Source organism: Schistocerca gregaria, chromosome 2 (assembly GCF_023897955.1).
Source record: "Schistocerca gregaria isolate iqSchGreg1 chromosome 2, iqSchGreg1.2, whole genome shotgun sequence".
Lineage (NCBI taxonomy): Eukaryota > Metazoa > Arthropoda > Insecta > Orthoptera > Acrididae > Schistocerca > Schistocerca gregaria.
In genome coordinates this window covers 727,599,751-727,619,674 of record NC_064921.1, presented here as the reverse complement: position 1 = coordinate 727,619,674, position 19,924 = coordinate 727,599,751, and the positions used below count along the sequence as shown (strand labels likewise).

Genomic DNA, 19,924 nt, shown 5'->3' with positions numbered 1-19,924 from the left:
CATCTGACATTATGAAGAAATTATCATCTAGAAAATATCAATTTACATAATTAATTTTTTTCTTTGTTTGCAGGTACATGTCTGCAGTCTTGGGGCTGTTCCATATCATGCCTGTAGAGGAGCTAAAACAAAATGCCACAGTCCATTGATAAAGTGGGATATCAAGTGGTAATTCATTTTTGGTAGTAGTATAAGTCTAGTAATTGTGCCACCCCAATCCAGACAGCTGAAGAACCCACCTGAATTGGTCTGACACAGTTGCAACATTCCTTCTGCTTACTGTGTGAAAATCCGCTTTATCGATGGAATGAAACATTTTATTTTAGCTCCTCTTTTGGTGTACTATGGTACTGTGGCTCAGGGATAGTGATACAAACCATTACTGCAGCTGTACCGTATACCCACAAACAATCAAAAATTAATTATGTTACTTTTTCCAGGTGATAATTAAATCAACCGGAAGTGCAAAATGGCTAAGCAGGAATGGCTAGAGGACAAATGTAAGGGTGTAGAAGCATATATCACTAGTGGTAAGATGTGTGCTGCATACAGGAAAATAAATAGATGTTTGGGGAAAAGAGAAGCACCTGTATGAATATCAAGAGCTCAGATGAAAAACCAGTCCTAAGAAACAAGGGAACGCAGGAAGGTGGAAGGAGTATATAGAGGGTCTATACAAAGTAGATGCACTTGAGGGCAATATTGTGGAAATGGAACAGGATGCATATGAAGATGAGATGGGAGATATGATACTGCATGAAGAATTTGACAAAGCACTGGAAAACTTAAATCGAAACAAGGACCCAGACGTAAAAAACATTCCGTTAGAGCTACTGATACCCTTGGGAGAGCCAGCCATGACAAAAATCATCCATCTGGTGAGCAAGATGTATGAAGCAGGTGAAATACCCTCCTACTTTAAGAAGAATATAATAATTCTAATTCTAAAGAAAGAAGGTGCAGACAGGTGTGAAAATTACCAAACTATCAGTTTAATAAGTCATGGGTGCAAAATACTAGCATGAATCCTTTACAGAAGAATGGAAAAAGTGGTAGCAGCTGACCTTTGGGAAGACCAGTTTGGATTCTGGAGAAATGTAGTAACATACAATGCAATATTGACCCTACGACTTCTCATAGGAGATAGGTTAAGGAAAGGCAAACCAATGTTCATAGCATTTGTAGACTTAGAGAAAGCTTTTGTGAATGTTGGCTGGAATACTCTCTTAGAAATTCTATAGGTAGTAAGGGTAAAGTATAGAGAGCAAAAGGCCATTTACAGCTAATACAGAAACCAGATGGCAGCTACAAGAGTTGAGGGACATAGACAGGAAGCAGTTGTTGCGAAGGGAGTGAGACAGGGTTGTACCCTATCCCTGACATTATTCAACCTGTATATTAAGCAGGCAGTAAAGGAAACAAAAGGAAAATTTGGAGTAGGAATTAAATTCCAGGTAGAAGAAATGAAAACTTTGAGGTTTGCCAATGACATTGTTATTCTGTCAGGGACAGCAAAGAACATGGAAGAGCAGTAGAATGGAATGGACAATGTCTTGGAGGAAGAGAAATATGAACATCAACAAAAACAACATGAGAATAATGGAATGTAGTTGAATTGAATCTGGTGATGCTGAGGGAATTAGATTAGGACATGAGTCACATAGCATAGTAGATGAGTTTTGCTATTTGGGAAGCAAAATAACTGATGATGATCAAAGTAGGGAGGATATAAAATGTGGACTGGCAATGGCAAGAAAAGCATTACTGAAGAAGATAAATTTGTTAACATTGAATATAGATTTCAGTGTCAGGAAGTCCTTTCTGAAAGTATTTGTATAGAGTGTAGCCCTATATGACACGGACTATAAACAGTTTAGACAAGAAGAGAAATAAAGCTTTTGAAATGTGATGCTACAGAAGAATGCTGAAGATTAGATGGGTAGATCACATAACTACTAAGGAGGTACTGAATGGAATTGGGAAGAAGTGAAATTTGTGGTTCAACCTAACTAGAAGAAGGGATCAGTTGGTAGGACACATTCTGAGGCATCAAGAGATCACCAATTGAGTACTGGAAGAAAAGGGGGGGGGGGGAATTGTAGAGGGAGACCAAGAGATGAATACACTAAGAAGATTCAGATGGATGTAGGTTGCAGTAGTTACTTGGAGATGAAGAGGCTTGCACAGTATAGAGTAGCATGGAGAGCTGCATCAAACCAGTCTTTGGACTGAAGACAGCAACAACAACTAAATCTTTATGATACCCATCATAAAACTAAATGTGGATGATAGATAATATAGAAGTGAGAAATAATTGTGAAGAGTCAATAATCATACTTAATTAATGTGAGCCTATTTTTCTTGTTATTTCCATTAACTGAGCTTTAAATTTTTTCTAGTCATCCTTACTACAGACTATTCTGGGTGAGCTACCAGCCACTTCAGGAACTCTGGCTATAAGTGGTAAAGTTTCATATGCATCACAAGGACCCTGGCTGTTTGCTTCTACTATTCGACAAAATATACTCTTTGGTGAACCTTATGACAGAGAGAGGTACTGGCAAGTGATAAAAGCATGTGCACTGGAGGTGGATTTTGACTCATTCCCACACCGTGATAAGACTCTTGTTGGTGATAGAGGCATCATGTTAAGTGGTGGACAGAAAGCTCGTGTTAATCTTGCCAGGTGGGTATATATCTGTGTATTACTGCAATAGTATATCATGGTCTTTTTGAACCTTCTTTCAAATTTGAAGGTCAAAAATTCCATAAGGAAGAAAAGTGTCAAATTGTAAATCATGTTAATGATAATGAAAAACTGGATAATAGATTTTTTGAGAAGATGTACAAAGTTATTGGTCTTTGGTGGGAGAATACGAGGGGGTACCCATTAGAAAACAAACTAATTTTCTGGTGAGCAGAGATTTTGTAGTACTGCATTCTTGCCACTAGGAGCACATAGAGAAAATATTCCAGAGTCAGTAAGTTGAGTGCTATCACTGAAGAAGCTCAGGACTAGCTTCAACAGAGTTTATAGTAACAACTGCTTTGTGTGATTGCCATTTTTGCAATGGTTAATTTTTGTGAATAGTGAAATTTTGATTTTTTGCTCAGAAAAAGTGGAACAGAAGACCTTGAAATGTTAAAAATGGCATACAAGGGTGTTGATATTGGGAAAACATAAGTATTTGAGTGGTTTCCTCAATTCAAAAATGGTGAAATGTCAACTGATGACAAAACTCATTCTTGTCATCCTTCCATGGTCTGAACACATGAAAAATCTTGAAAACATTCATGCAGTCACCAACAAAGATCTGCAGTGGACCATTGAAGAAATTATGGAGTTGTCAGGAGTGACTTGGAGTTCAATTCACTTCTGAAATGATTCAAACTTTTTTACCGAAATTATCACAAGTGATGAAGCTTGGTGCTATGGTTACAATCCTGAATCAAAGCAACAATCAAGCCTGTGGAAGAATTCAAGTTCACCTCATTCCAAGAAAGCTTGTCAGGTGAGATTAAACATTGAGACAATGTTGATTGGTTTTTCTATGTGAGAGGAGTTGCCCATTCAGAGTTTGCTCCACTGTGTGATACAGTTGACAAGCCTTTCTACTTGGAAGAATTGAAAAACTTGTGCAACAGTGTGTGGCAGATGTGACCTGATTTGTGGCAGTTGGGTAACTGGTTTTTCTATCATGACAGTGCCCTTGCTTATACATCCCTGACTGTAAGATAATTCTTGTCCAAAAATGGTATGACCACTGTTTTGCACCCCCTATTCTCACCCGACCTTGCCCCATATGAGTTTTTTTGCTTTCTAGAATGAAAAGAGGCATGAAAGAAAAGCGTTTTGCTGATGTTGTTGAGGTGAAGAAAAAAAATGATGGAAGCGCTGTCAAATATAGGAAAAGATGAATTTAAACAATGTTTTCATAAATGGTATAAAAAATTAGACAAATGTGTCAGTGCAGGTGGAGAGTATTTTTGAAGGGAATTGATGGTTTATGCATAAAATGTGAATAAATAAGTTTAAAAAAGTTCTGTTTCTTTTGGGTGCCCCGTCATAAGTTACTCATCAAAATATCATGGACATTCAAACAGTGCATGTGAACACATTAACCCTAAGACAAGAGTTTGAGAGTAACAGGGGAGTGTCACAGAATAAGCCTGTTCGAAGGAATTATCTTGATACACTTGGAGTGGTTCAAAGAAACCAGAAAAGTATAAAATAATATCTGAATAGCTTATAAATGCAATACATCTTTTAGTACAAATTTGTCACCCACGCAGGCTATGTACATCTATATTTTTTTTAATTTTTCCCATCTCAGAATAATCTTTTGGCTGCTACATTCGCTATCCAGATAAATAACTAGAACCTTTTTATCAGTGACAAAATTTCTAGGTCTACATACATATTCCACAAGTTTCCACATCATTGTTAGTCATTCCCTTTCCTGTTAGACTTGCAAATGAATCAAGGGAAAATAACTGTCTCTACACTTCTATACAAGCCCTAATTTCTCTTATCTTGTCTTTGTGGTCCTGACATGAAATATACATTGGCAGCAATAGAATACTTTCAAAAGTTATCCTCAAATGACAGTTTTATAAATTTTCTCAGTAGGTATTTGCAAAGATATCAGATTCCCTGAGGGATTCCCATTTGTAATACGTGTATGTTTATCTAACTCGTGACAAATCTAACAGTATGCCTCTGAATTGCTTTGATGTCTGAATTGTCACAGATCCCAAACACTCAAGCATCACTCAAGAATGGGCCATACCAGGTTTCTATATGTGGTCTCTTTTACATATGGGCTACTCTGTCCTAGAATACTCCCAATTAGCCAAAGTTGACATATCGTCTTTTCTACAACTTTAAGTGTTAATTCCATTTCATGTCAATTTCAGTGTTATGCTCCTTGTCTCTTTTGACACTAACTGGCCAGGACAACATATGAGTTCCATTACTTCATTAACAGTACGCTGTTGGGCACTGTGTCAAACTCTTTCCAAAAATCTAGCAATATGGAATCTCCTTGTTACCCTTGCAGAATATGATGTGAGAAAAGGGAAAACTGAGTGCTTTCTAAATCCATCCCGATTCATGGACAGAAGCATTTTTGTCTCAAGGAAATATATTATATTTGAACTTAGAATCTTCCTGGTCATACACATATTATAGTATTAATGGCTACCTTCAACCTAGAAACTTTAGTCTGGGAGACTCAAATCAAAGTACTGACTCATGAGGGTAACATGTGAGATTTTCTAGTTACAGACGGGCATGAATTTATGAACTCAGTTAAAGTAGAGTGTGGAATCAGTGATCTAAGGTAGTAATATAAAGAAAGGTAGGAATATAGTTGTGCTTACATAGTGCAGCAAGAAACAGATCTCAGATTTGTATATGCAGATTGAAGTGACAAATGAAAATTTGTACTTATGCTGGACTTTGAACCAGGATCTCCTGTTGACTAGGCAGATGCACTAACCACTACACCACCATGGCATGGTAGCTTCGCCTAAGTACACAAACGACACTAGCATGCCTCCTTCTTAAATCCAAATTCCCATTCACGCCTCAGTCCACTTGGCATTACCCCTCAACCCAAACAGCATTGCAGAGGTTCTCCAAATATATTGGGTTAGTACCTCAGCACTGAAAGAAATGGGGGATCCTACCCAAAATCCAGCATTCAGTGTTGAAGTGCTATTCCACTAAAGCTGGAGAGCTTTTGCAATGCTTTAAAGCACCTATGCCTGGACTTCATGCAGGATTGTCCATTTTGTTTGATGCCGAGGTGCTATTCCAATACAGCTGGAGAGCCTCTGCAATGCTGTTCAAATTTGGGGAAATACAAAGTGGACTGAGGCATGTATGGGAGTTTGGAGTGAGGAGAGAGGCATGCTAGGGTGATTCATGCAGTTGTACAAAGCCGCTGACCTGTGAAGGTGTAGTGATTAGCACATCTGCTTAGTGAGCATGAGATCCTGGCTCAAATCCTGGCTTTGGTATAAATTTTCATTCATCACTTCAGTCTGCACATACACATCATAGATGTTTGAGACTCAGATCTCAGATTAGCTGGGTGGATTGTACAGAGTAGTTAAAATAAAACACGCCCAGAAAATATTTAAAGTAAGACTGATGTGTGATTGAGCCTCGTCAATGAACCCACAGGAGAGGCTGGAAATGGAAACCATTGCCATCGATGTGACACTGTGCTTGATTTATCACATTGTGAGGCACACATAGGAGCTCTGCTTGAGGGACAGCAGCAACAGCAGTTTCAGAGTTCTGCTGTAGCTCTGCAAGAGTGTGAGGATATTTGAGTACGTCTGACATTTTGATTTACCCCACAGCTAAAAATAACAGGAAGAGAGATCAGGCAGTCAAGGTGGCCAGGAGATTGCACTGGATCTGCGGATTGTCCTCGCTTCATCAAACACCTTGTGCCCTTGTGATAAGGTTGCCAAGTTGGAGTGTAGTGTTGCTCCATCTTGATGAAAATATTCACACAGTTGTTCATTTTCTGCAAGTTGATCCACATGTGGATTAAACTGTTTCTGGACATTCTGGCTAACATTAACAGTGTGGCGAAAGAATTGTTATATGATGTGGACATAAGAAATTTCACACCAGACACTAAACATGAGATTTTGCAGCTGCTTTTCAAAGTACTAATGAGAATTTTCTGATATATAATGACATGCTGTCTGTAAATTCACATATGCTGAGAAACCAGGCCTCATCTGAAGAAGTGAAAAAACTGAGGATCCACAAGTCTTGATTGCATTTCACACAGAAATAACCATCAGAACTCTACATGCTTTAACTCATGCACAACAGTAAATTTGTAAGGATACAGATGCAGATTCTTTTTGATAATGTTTTGACACTGCAGTGTCTTAATTCCTATGAGTACAAGTAAATGGTGTTAAGATTTTATTAGACTTTGTAGGATTTCCTTCACACAAGCAGTATTTTATAATGTTCACACTATTCAGATAGTTACAGTTTTATTTACTACAGAGCCTGTTTCACACCATACTGCTACTCCATTTTGCATTGCAGGTTTTGATGGAGGTTTATGCCAAAACATGTCCAGTCTTAAACTCTTCCACAGATAGTTCTGCACTTGTTTTCCACAAGTTATGCTTTGCACAACACTCAGTAATGAACACTGTAAGCTCTGCTGTTTATTCCATTTCTACAAAATCAATCTTTTGAGGGAGGTGGGTTGCAGCAGATCATGTCTGACACAGAAATAAACTTTCTACCTATTGCTCATGACATGCATGTAATTACTGGCCATCAACTTGGTAATTATGCATGATAAGGATCTGTTATAAATGATAACACCATGTATATAAACTTAGTTTATTGGTTCCCAGCAATGAATGTCCCTAACAACAATTTACATACTAACACTTTTGTAATCAAGACTTATAATTTGTCATTCCAGAGAAGATACCATTTAATTGATCTCAATTCTGTCATCAATACCAATTTCAAGTTTTACTGCAGTTTCTTACAGGTCATTAATTTATATAAATTCTAATCAGTAACTTCAGTTCTACTCAGTCTAGAAAATCGAACACTTGCTCCTTCCAATTAACTTTTATATATAACATTATTAATTAGTAACTGCTCAGCATTTTAATACAGTTCTTTCTCTCAACACTATCTTTAACTTTTACTGTCACTGACTCCCATCTTTATGATGTGATCAACACTTCTACCTTCAGACACCTACCTACTTGCATACCCACTCATTACTTACAGGAACAATGCCAGTTTGACTTGACAGCACTCCAACCACTCAACAAAGGCTTGTAGTGTGGCAAAGGTTCCAAAATGTCAGATTTGCCAGCTTGTGTATGCTGGTGAAAGAGCATGACTGTAGCTGATGTAGTACTCTTACATTCCCATACTAAATTGGAAGATCTGTGTAACCAAGAAAGAAAAATTAATCTCTCTTTGTACAACAAAAGTAGTGCCTTTCCCTCTTCACACTCACAGTTTACATAAATGGCTGTTAATTAAATACTCTCAGAACTCCTTGCATTCATCCATCCTTGCACTTCAGCATATATAAATTTATAATATTATTGTTTTGTATTTTAAAAAATAATTTAATTACAAGTTACTCTTGAAAAGAGTTTCTTCATTATTAAGGATGTATGCATACTAATGAAAAGAAAAGCAGTGCAATGAAGAAAGCAAAATATCTAAAATATCCCTAAATATATCCACACTGGACAACAAAATTATACCATTAAATTAATCACCAAAGGCCCTGTCAGTATGAGTTATTTAACTCAGTTCAGCAGAATTTTCAATCAACAAATGCAGAAGATATCAACACTTTTAATCTGGTACTATCACTATAATTAGGCAGCAGAAACATGTTTATTTATGTAAGAAGAAAACATAGAGAAAAATTAAGGTATTTATGCCCAGTTTAAAGAAGATGTTTAAAAGACCAAATCTTATTAAACAATGGCATTCATTTGGGAAAAAAATGGAGAAGTTAGTTTGTTATAAGAAAACACTTTGCACATTTTTAAACCCAGCATTTTGTTTGTATTTGTCACACTCACTCATGTTTAGAAAGGTGAAATTCTGTCAGGACTGGAGTTGAAATGAAAAGCATCAGTTTTTCAGTGAGTCTTTTCTCCTTTCCAAATTTTGAGAAATAACAACGGTGCAATATACATCAGCATTGGACTCCTTTCACTTAATTTATTCATCCGATAATTAGATCTTCAATTTCAAACACTTTTAGTACTAAAATCCATATCAATAGTGATTTATTGATTTCTTATTCTTCTGTCATATGTAGATTAATGTACTTTATTTCATTTCTGCGTATTGATGACTTTTGTTACATATGTGCAACTACAGATATCTGGTTTGAGCAGTAGCTAAGTGCATACTAAATTAAAAGTTTCACATAAATCATAATTTTTTTGTTAGTATTGTTGTTTTTCACATCCATGCTTTTACATTGGGATGGCATACTCTAAGATCCTCTTGGGCACTCTGTACAGTGATGGTAGCTCCATGCAGCACATGCTGTGATATAGGGATTTATTCCATTGAACTCCATCCATCCTTTGCACACTGCCCAACTAGTACCTCCAACAAATAACTGAAATACAAAACAAATATGTGAACATATATAAAGTATCATGCATATATGAATAATAGTTTTTATCTTTGGACTATTCTTGTCCTATTTAGTTATTATTACATTTGTAATAAAATTAATTGTACATATGGTTGATCATTAGTAGAAACCAAGGGTACAGAATATTTTCATGCTTCTAATGTTTATGGCAAAATACCTAAATTTAATTCAACAAAATCATGCATGCCACCCCCTGTACCCTTATAGGTGCCACTCCATATAAATGAGTTAGCATGGTTCAGTAGTTAAAAGATAAAACAGATGTAATTATTCCAAACAATTGAAAATCCACGATGGAATGTAACAATATCATGAAAAGCAAAGTTGCTACTCACCATACAGTGGAGATGCTGAGTCACAGATAGACGCAACAAAAACATTCTCACAAATAAGCTTCCAGCCAGCAAATTTTTCATCGAAAATAGACAAAACATACACACAAATGCAACTCACTCACACATGACTGCAGTCTTTGGCAACTGAAGCCACACTGCAAGCAGCAGCACCAGTGCATGATGGGAGAGACGACTGGTTGGAGGTAAGGAGGAGGCTGGGGCAGGGAGGGGGAGGGATAGTAGGGTCAGAGTAGGGGACAGTGAAATGTTGCTAGATGGCTTGCAGGAACGAGATGGAGAGAGGGCAGGGCAGCTATGTGTAGTCAGGAGGTTAGACGGAGGGCAGGGGGGAGGAGGGTGGGGGATAGCAGAAAAGGAGAGAAGTAAAAAGACTGGGTGTGATGGTGGAATAAGCTCTGTGTAGTGCTGGAATGGGAACGGGGAAGGAGCTGGATGGGTGAAGACAATGACTAACTAAGGTTGAGGCCAGGAGTGTTATGGGAATGTAGAATTTATTGCAGGGAAAGTTCCCACCTGCTCATTTCAGAAAAGCTGGTGTTGGTGAGAAGGATCCATATGTCATATACTTAGCTTGTAGATCACATGACTGGTTTCACAGGTAGCCCTGCTTTTGATTGCATAGGTGATGTTTGTGACTGGACTGGAGTAGGTGGTGGTAGGAGGATGTGTGGGACAGGTCTTGCATCTAGGTCAGTTGCAGGGATATGAGCCATGAGATAAGTGATTGGGAGCAGGGGTTGTGTAGGGATAGATGAGAATATTGTGTAGGTTTGGTGGATGACAGAATACCACTATGAGAGGAGTGGGAAGGATAGTTAGTGGAAAGGAATTTTCTCATTTTAGGGGATGATGAGAGGAAGTAAAAAACATGGCAGAGAATGTAATTCAGTTGCTCCAGTCTTGGTTGGTACTGAGTTACAAGGGGATGCTCCTCTGTGGCCAGACAGTGAGACTTTGGGAGGTGGTGGGAGACTGTAAAGATAAGGCATGGAAGATCAAAGCTTAGGAAGTTATTGATATGTGAACATTGGGTAATATATTTTTTACTGTCCTAATTATGTATTGAGATTATAACCTCAGTTTGTGCAGTAGTAACAGGTAATAGTAACCTATTAGCACTAACAGAACAGTGAGATGTAATCTGTCAAATCTCTGTTCTGATCAGTTCTTCTACATTCTTTATTGTAACATATTCTGAATTATCCTTTGTCTCTGTTAATTCATTTTGTAATAAGTGTGCTTTATTTTGAAGTATATCCTTAAATAACTGAAGAGGATCTAAATGCTCAACTTTTCTTCCACTAATCCAAGACAGTCATCCAATTCATGCACATATTTTTCATCTAGGTTAGATAGTCCTCCTACCCATTGATAGAAATTTTTATCTGTTTGATTCAATGTGTTGTTTATTTTTGAGATTACTTGCATTTTTTAAAATCTTCCTTTCCTAGTTTGAAGTGCATGTTTGTCAGTCTCCTGACAAATAGTAATTGGAAAACTACAAAAGTGGTATTGACAATTAAATATTAGATACTAATAGTGAATGACACATGTCAACTGTAATCTAAATGAATAATATAAGCTACATAAGAAACTTTTTGAAAAGTATTAACATTATTTTTTTTTTAAATTAAGAAACTTTGAAAACATCTAAGTCTTGTAGAAATATTATGAAACAGATCTAAGTGACCGCTCTCCATCATTACCAGTAAGCAGCTTGACTGACAGAATTCATGAGAACTATTGTTTTGGATTCCTTACTCATAAAATCAAACATTTTCCTTAAGGCTCACTATTCAGACTTTGGAAGTGTTGAGTTTTTGTGATTCTGAGTGATGGGTGCCTTCAACACATTCCATGTCTCCCAACCTGCAATATCATTGTAGTTCCTACTGTACAAAACCATTCCTAGATGGCCCCAGTCATTCATAGACAAGTAGTTTTGGCTATCCCAAGTTTGGAGGTGTCAGTGTATTTCCATGAGACATGGTGAAAATGAAAAAAGTTCTTGTTCCCCATGTCCAGCACTTTGAAGGGTTGTGAGTGTTTTTCAGTAGCAATAGTAGTCTTCATGTTTTGCACAGTTTGCAACTTCTAATGCATTTCTCAATTAAGAGCAGAATGAATGTCCAGGAACTAGAAATTTGTTATCAGTGGTATGAAAGTAACTGTTCATCACAAGGAATATGTATAGAAACAAAATCATTCAGTTGTTTAACTGCCAGCACATTTATCGCACCATACACACCAATTTTGTTTGTAAAAACTTAGAACATGCTGCGTCTTCGTTACCAAAAGTTGTTAATCCGATCACAAATTTTACTTCATATCAGATGTGATTAAACTTTTGACAATACACATAGATGTGGTACTGAGTCAAATGCTGTTTGGAAATCAAGAAATACTGTTTCTATCTGACTGCCTTTATCCAAAGCTTTCAGTATGTCATGTGAGAAAAGTGCACGTTGGGTCCACGTCAATAGCTGAATGGTCAGCGCATTGGAATGCCATGCATGGGGGCCCAGGTTTTATTCCTGGCTGGGGTGGGAGATTTTCTCCCCTCAGGGACTGGGTGTAGTGCTGTCCTCATCATCATTTCATCCCAACTGTTGACACGCAAGTCGCCCAATGTGGCATCGCAATGAATAAGACTCGCACTTGGTGGCTGAACTTCCCACCTGGGAACTCCTGGCCACTGACACCATATGCTCATTTCATTTCCAGTGCATGTTGGGTTTCATATGATCGATGTTTTTGGAAACCATGCTGGTTGGCATAGAGGAGGTCATTCTGTCAAAAATACTTCATTACATTTGATTTCAGAATGTACGAATGATATTAGATGGTAGGTTTTTGGATCACTTCTACTATGGGTGTAAATTGGGCATAGTTTTTTGTTTAAGAAATCTATGGTAGAATTCAGAAGAGGGACTAACTCAGCTGAAAATTCAGCATAGAATCTGATAGGGATTCAACTGGGCCCTGGAGCTTTGTTCAGTTTAAATTATTTCAGCTGTTTCTCGACACCACTGACATTAATACTTGTTTCATTCATCTTTTCAGTGGTATAAGGATTAAACTGAGACAATTCTCCTGGGTTTTCCTTTGTAAAGGACTATTTGGAAATGGAGTTGAGCATTTCAGATTTTGCTTCACTACCATCAGTTTCAGTTAACATCTCATTCACTAGGGTTTGGACACTAACTTTGGTGCCACTAACAGCTTTACATATGACTAGAATGTCTCTGGGTCTTGTGAAAGATCATTTGATAATATTCTGCTATGGTTGTCATTGAAACATTCTTGCATTTCTCTCTTGACAGTCAAATATGTTTCATTCAGCATCTCTCTACCTATAGTACCTGTAATACTACACCTATTATGCAGTATTCTCTGTTTCTTTAGAAGTTTATTTACAGCGGCTGTATACCATTGAGGCTTCCTCCTTCTATACAGTGCATGGTCAACTATTCTTTTAAACTTGATCCATAGTTCCTCCACATGCTTCTGCTCTGTGCTGAAAGTTTCAAGTTACTCATTGAGATTTGACACTACTGATTTTTTATCTAGTTTACAGAGCATATACATCTTTATCCTTGTTTTTGTTGCCCTTTGTACTTTGGTAATCATTATTGCCACAACCATATCACAGTCACTGATACCTGTTTCGATGTGGACATCCTCAAAGAGGTCAGCTCTATTTTTTGCATTAGATCAAATATATTTCCTTCATGAGAGGAGTTCTGAACAATCTATTCAAGGTAGTTTTTACAGAAGACATTTAGTAATGCTTCACAGTATGTTTTATCAAGCCCTCCACTGCCAGCCGGCTGGCCCATTAGCCGGGCAGCCAGCTGGGGTACATTATCCCCACCAGCCACACTTTTCACCCACTCACAAATCTGGGACAGATCCAGCCATTTGATTTTTCCACTTGGTGTGAACTTGTGGTTATCGTCATCCATCCATTGCACATATCGCTGTTTAAGTGCAGCTGTGAATGGCCATCTTATACACACATCTACTGATTGTAAGATGGATGTTAGGCCTCCAGGGATAATTACCAAGTCAGTTTTCCCTTTTTGTAATTTGTCTTGCAGTTCCTTAGTTGTATATCTGTGGAAGCTGTCCAGGACCAACATGTTACATAAATTCAGTGACATGCCAGTATGATGTTGCCAAACGTGAATCGCCCAGTCAATCACAAGGTCATGATCCATCCGCCCTTTATGGTTTGCCCTCACTAATATGCCATTAACTGATATTTTCAGAATAGTTTTCCTTTTAAATATCACATAATGCGGTAGCTTTTGTCCATCACCAGTTACATACAACATCACTGTTCACTTTTGCTTCTTACTTCTCAATTTGTATTATGATGCTTGATTCTCATTTACTGTTCTTGATGTTGTCAAGCAACATTTCAAGATACACAACACAGATTTATCACGTAATTAATAAAAATGCACTATTTTTTTCTCATAACCATCTGGAAACCATTGAGCAATTGTAGTTTTCCTCCAGAATCCTAAGCTGTTTCAGTTGAAAAATCTTGATACCCAGCCCCAGCAAGCTTTGAAACTGGAAATGCTTCATTCCTTGGCTAAAGTCAGTGCTTTATGTTGACACATTTCACTTGTCACAATGCATCTGTATTGTTACTTCTCATCTATATAATTACAGAGCCTTTTTTTCAAGGTCCAGATGTTTTGCTTTTTGGTCATGTAATGCCCAGCAATTGCTGTTAATTTCTTGAAGCCACGTTTTGTTTTTTTGTCAGTCACGAATACACCTCTCACTCATCTCACTTTCTTCCCTCTGTGCGGTTTCCAATGTTCTTGGCTTCTTCAATAATTTTCAGTTTTTCTGTAGCACTATACAAGTGATAATGAGAACTTGTAGCCATAGTTAACAAGTTTGAAGACATTGTTAATACATCACTTCTAATGTGCCACTGATGTATTGCAGACTGAGACCCCAACAATGCAATAGTACAGGGTGTACATAAAGTCTGACAACACTTTCAATTATTTATTGTACAAGAACTAAAATTGTACAGATGCCATATATATTGCCTTTTGAAGAGAAATGCTAAAGTATTTTTACAAACATTCGATATGTGAACCATGAGTGACCCGGCAGATGTCAATATGGTAACGAATTCTTGCCATTCCCATCCCAGCATGGCACCGTTGACTGTGATAATCACTTTCCATTTTCTCTTCCTGGAGCACTGCTACATCACGTGGTAAAGGTGGTACATAAACCAGATCTTTTATGTGTCCCCACAGAAAAAAGTCACACGGAATGAGGCCATTTTATGAAATAGCTGTCCCCTTCTGTAGCACATCCGATCTATCGATGTGGCAGCTTCATTTCAGGTACCCATGATATCCAGTGACTGTGCTCTCAGCAAAGAAGAATGGCCTGAACAGTTTTTGATTTGTTAAGGCAAAAAAAAAAAAAAAAAAAAAAAAAAAAAAAAAAAAAAAAAAAAAAAAAAAAAACCACAACTACCTTTGGGGAATCCCACTCAAATTCAGTGCATTCATGTGGACCCCAAATTGAACAGTTATGCCTGTTCACTTTCCTATTAGTGTGAAAAGTGGCCCTGTCACTAAAAATTAAGTGATCAACAATACCATGCCTGTTCTCATTCAATTGTTGCAACTGCGAACGAAACTCAAAGTGCTTGTCTTTATTGTCATCATTGAGCTTCTGCACTAGCTCCAATTTCAATGATATCATAGACAGCTTCTGTCGCAGGATTTTCCACACTGTCATTGGAGCCATTTCAAGTTCACGGGATGCATGACATGCTGATTTCTTTGGACTCCTTATGAATGTCTCTCATATGCGCTCTGCATTAACTTCACCCACACTGGGATGACCACTTCTCTTTGCCAGTCACAAGCAACCCACTGTAATGAATTTGTTTGCCAGTGGTAAATGGCCTTCCTTGTTGGTGGCTTCTTACCGTACTTGGTTCTAAACATCCATTGAACAGCTGTAGCACATTTGTTCCTGTTGAACTCCAACACACAGAAAGCTCGCTCTGCTCCTGAACTCACCATGTTTGTGACTAGTGCTGACTATCGGCAAACTACCAAACTACACTGTGACAGTATACATGAAAAAAAAAAAAACTTTCAGGGTTTCTCTTCAAAATGACATATGTATGATATCTGTAAAATGTTTGGTTCTTGTGCAATAAATAATTGAAAGTGTTTCTGGACTTTATGTACACCCAGTGCAATGGGATCTATTGTTGGAGCTGGAGCAACCTTGTTTCAAATAATCCACACTTCAGTTTTTCATCCTTGAATTCAGGAAGAAACATGCCCAGTATATATATGTATATACAGTTGTTTTGGTGACTGACAGCTCACAATAAGGCCTTGGTGCGGTCCTAGCTCACTGATATGCCCAAGGCTCTGAATGGCCTGATACTTTCACCTCTAAATCTCTCACTCCAATCCAGCAGCATCACTCTCAGGTAGAAAAAAAGGCTCTTGACTTGATCTATGCTCTCCAGAAATATCTTTTTTTTTTTTCTCAATGTTTCACCTTTTTACTGACCATAAATCCTTGGTTTCCATGTTTAACCCTCACACCTCCTTTCCTGACAAGACAGCACACCACCTCCTGCTCTGGGTGCTGTTCTTGTCCCATTAAAATTACAAAATCCATTTTCAACCTACAACTAAACGTGCCAATGTGGCCACATTGTCCCACCTTCCTGTGGCTTCTGATCCTGACTTTGATCTTGAAGAATTGCTTTGCTTCCATCTTGACACTGAAACACAGGCCACAGTTGAGGGTTTTCCATTTATGAGCTCATGCATATCAGCTGCCATTGCTGCTGATCTGGTTCTCCACCAGGTGGTTCGGTTTTTTCAACAGGGCTGGACAGATAAACTGCCGGGTCAGCCTTTCAACCCTGCAGGGGCACTGTTTTTCCTTATGGTAATGCCTCTCGTTTTCAGTGATGTTCTGCTGTTGTCCACAAAAGACCTCACTCCCAGAGTAGTCATTCCCATTGAATTATGGTGCAAGATTCTATGCCTTCTCCACCAGGGTCATTGGCGAGTTTTGTGCACTAACCTGTTAGCTAGAAGACATGATCTTTGTCCAAGGATTTATGGCACAATTGTCTGTTTTGTCATAGCTTGTGAGCAGTGTGCCTGATAAAAAGTGTGTGTGTGTGTGTGTGTGTGTGTGTGTGATCTATTTTTGATGAAGACCTTGTTTCCAGAATGAGATTTTCACTCTGCAGCAGTGTGTTCGCTGATATGAAACTTCCTGGCAGATTAAAACTGTGTGCCCGACCGAGACTCGAACTCGGGACCTTTGCCTTTCGTGGGCAAGTTTGGAAGGTAGGAGACAAGATATTGGTAGAAGTAAAGCTGTGAGGACCGGGTGTGAGTCGTGCTTCGGTAGCTCAGATGGTAGAGCACTTGCCCGTGAAAGGCAAAGGTCCCGAGTTCGAGTCTCGCTCGGGCACACAGTTTTAATCTGCCAGGAAGTTTCGAAGACCTTGTTGGTTGAAAGCTTATTTTGTGACTGTCTTTTTGTTGTGCCTATCTGTGACACAGCATCTCTGCTATATGGTGAGTATCAACTATCCTTTTCATAATATTGTTACATTCCATCCTGGATTTCATCCTTTTATTCTCATATTCATATTTTTACATTCGTTCATAAACAGATTACACCTGTTTAAATGTAGATTAGAATCATAAGTTAATGTTGCACAAAGAATGTTACTGTATCAGGTGGTGAATTTATTCTGTTTATCATGTTGTATACTAGAAAATAATTCTTTGGTAAAGCATTACCAAACTGTTTGATGCCTCATATTTCTCAAGAATATCTTTTTTAATTGGACTCCTGTGATTACTTGATGTAGTGAAACATTATTGAATAAATGTACACGACAATGTAGAATTTACATTTTCTTTCTCTTTCCATTTATTGATGCTTAACTCGGTTTCAACAACCAACTTGATAGTAATATATTAATACAGACATCAAAAAAAGTTTTGCATCTGCCCGGTTCACAGAACTCCTGAAGATAGATGTTAACTGCGGATACTGTATCACAGACACAGTCCTTTTAACTGTTCAGAGATGTCACTAAACCCTCCCAGCAATGTAAATGACCTCGTTTGAGCAGTGCCTATTAGATGGAGGGGGTCCAACAGCCAATCAGTTCCAGTCATTCCACCAGGAAGGAGGTACATGGCTCATGTTGTCTGTAGTTCAACCACACCTAGATGGTCATTACCATAGTTCGATCATGTCTGCATTGTTACTTTGTGCCAGGAAGGTCTCTCGACAAGGGAAGCATCCTGGTGTCTCGGAGTGAACCAAAGTGATGTTGTTCCGACATGGAGGAGATACAGAGAGACAGGAACTGTCGATGACATGCCTCACTCATGCTGCCCATGGCCTACCACTGCAGTAGGTGACTGCTACCTATGGATTATGGCTCACAGGAACCCTGACACCAATGTCACTATGTAGAATAATGCTTTTAATTTGCAAGAGGTTGCATGATGCACAACTTTGCTCCTCATGTCCATGGTGAGGCCCATCTTTGCAACCATGACATTCAGGATTGGCAACACATTCTCTTCACCAATGAATGTCGCCTATGCCTTCAACCAAACAATTATTGGAGACGTGTTTGAAGGCAACTCGGTCTGGCTGAATGCCTTAGACACACTGTCCAACGAGTGCAGCAATGTGGAGGTTCCCTGATGTTTTGAAATGGCATTATGTGGGGCCAAAGTACACTGCTGGTGGTCATGGAATGCTGTACGATATGTGAATGCCATCCACCAAATGATAATGGAACCATATTGACAAGGCATTTGTCTTCATGGACAACAATTCGTGCCTCTTGTGCATCTTGTGAATGACTTCCTTCAGGAGAACAACATCAGTCGACTAGAGTGGCCAGCATGTTCTCCAAACATGAACCATATCAGACATGACTGGGATAGATTGAAAAGGGCTGTTTATGGCTTACATGACCCACCAACCGCTCTGAGTGATCTACACTGAATCGCCTCTAAGGAGTGGGATGATCTCAACCAACAGTGCCTTGCTGAAGTTGTGAATAGTATGCCACAACGAATACAGGCATGCATCAATGCAAGAGGATGTGCTACAGGGAATTAGAGGTACCAGTGTGTACGGCAATCTGGACCACCACCTCTGAAGGACTGGCTGTATGGTTGTACAACATGCAATGTGTGGTTTTCATGAGCAGAAATGATGTTTAAGTTGATCTCTATTTCAATTTTCTGTACAGGTCCTGGAACTCTTGGAACTGAGATGACTTTTTTTGATGTGCGTATAAATTTCATAAAACAAATCGGTAAGGTACAGGAATTATGAGTGGTCTCACATTGTCCACTCGGTTTCATAAGTGGCAAAGCTTGATTAACATAAATCTGTACACAGTGATTGACAGATGACAAGTGTCTGAAAATTACACCATAAAAACTAAATACTGAACATAAGTTGTGCACTCATTGATGACTAGTTACCAGTTGCTTGACAGTTTGTAAATTAAAAAATCACAAAGTGGCAAAATACTAGACTTACATTTTAGATTTTAACAAAAAAGATAGAAAAACTAAAAGATGCAGTAAGCAATGAATTAAATTTGTCAAAACAAAAGCTGTATAGTTATAAAATGATAAATAACAAGTGCTGTTTTATGATGTTATATGGAGGGAAGTTTTAATGTAAAGAGGAATATCCAGAGCCCACCACGAATTGTTTGAAAAGTTAAATTTTGTAATTTGAATATTTATAAATTAACCTTTTATTTTAGTGAAAGTACATATATTGAAAATTATAAAAATGATGACTACAAAACTATAACAGCAGAATTTTGATGTGATAACATTTTAAGACTGGAACATTCTAGAATACAACATTTTTAGTACAGATAACTTATGAACTATTAAGTTTTCAGGGAAACAAAATTCAACGAGGAGAGTGGGGGATTTTAAATGAACCATGTCAGTCTTAAAACAAACAATTCTTAAAGGTTGGGAATTCTGATGTGCACAAGGATCACAGGAATAATTTAAATGAAATATCTCTACATATTATTGTCATCATCAACTGATGGTGAATTATCCAGTGAATAATAAAGTTAAATTAAATATTTCATGTATAAGGATTTGGCAATTTTATGTGCACATTACATGCATTTTATGTATGATGGAAAACAGAGACAAAAAGTTATTTAAGGAATAGAATTACAGCAGGTCGAGCTATTCCATCTTGTTAAGAACCAAAGAAGAGCTGCACATTGTGGTTTACTATTAAAACTCCAAGAGCATC

General features: G+C 38.1%; 1 protein-coding gene across 2 annotated transcripts in view; it reads left to right on the top strand.

Annotated features, from left to right (window-relative positions):
- LOC126334857 (probable multidrug resistance-associated protein lethal(2)03659) overlaps positions 1 to 19,924 on the top strand; it is a 420,094-nt gene that overhangs the window by 194,110 nt on the left and 206,060 nt on the right. For both annotated transcript variants that reach the window (XM_049997527.1, XM_049997528.1), the window contains exon 11: positions 2,400 to 2,686. In XM_049997527.1, the coding sequence (XP_049853484.1) occupies positions 2,400 to 2,686 (287 nt within the window). The remainder of the gene's footprint in view (positions 1 to 2,399; positions 2,687 to 19,924) is intronic.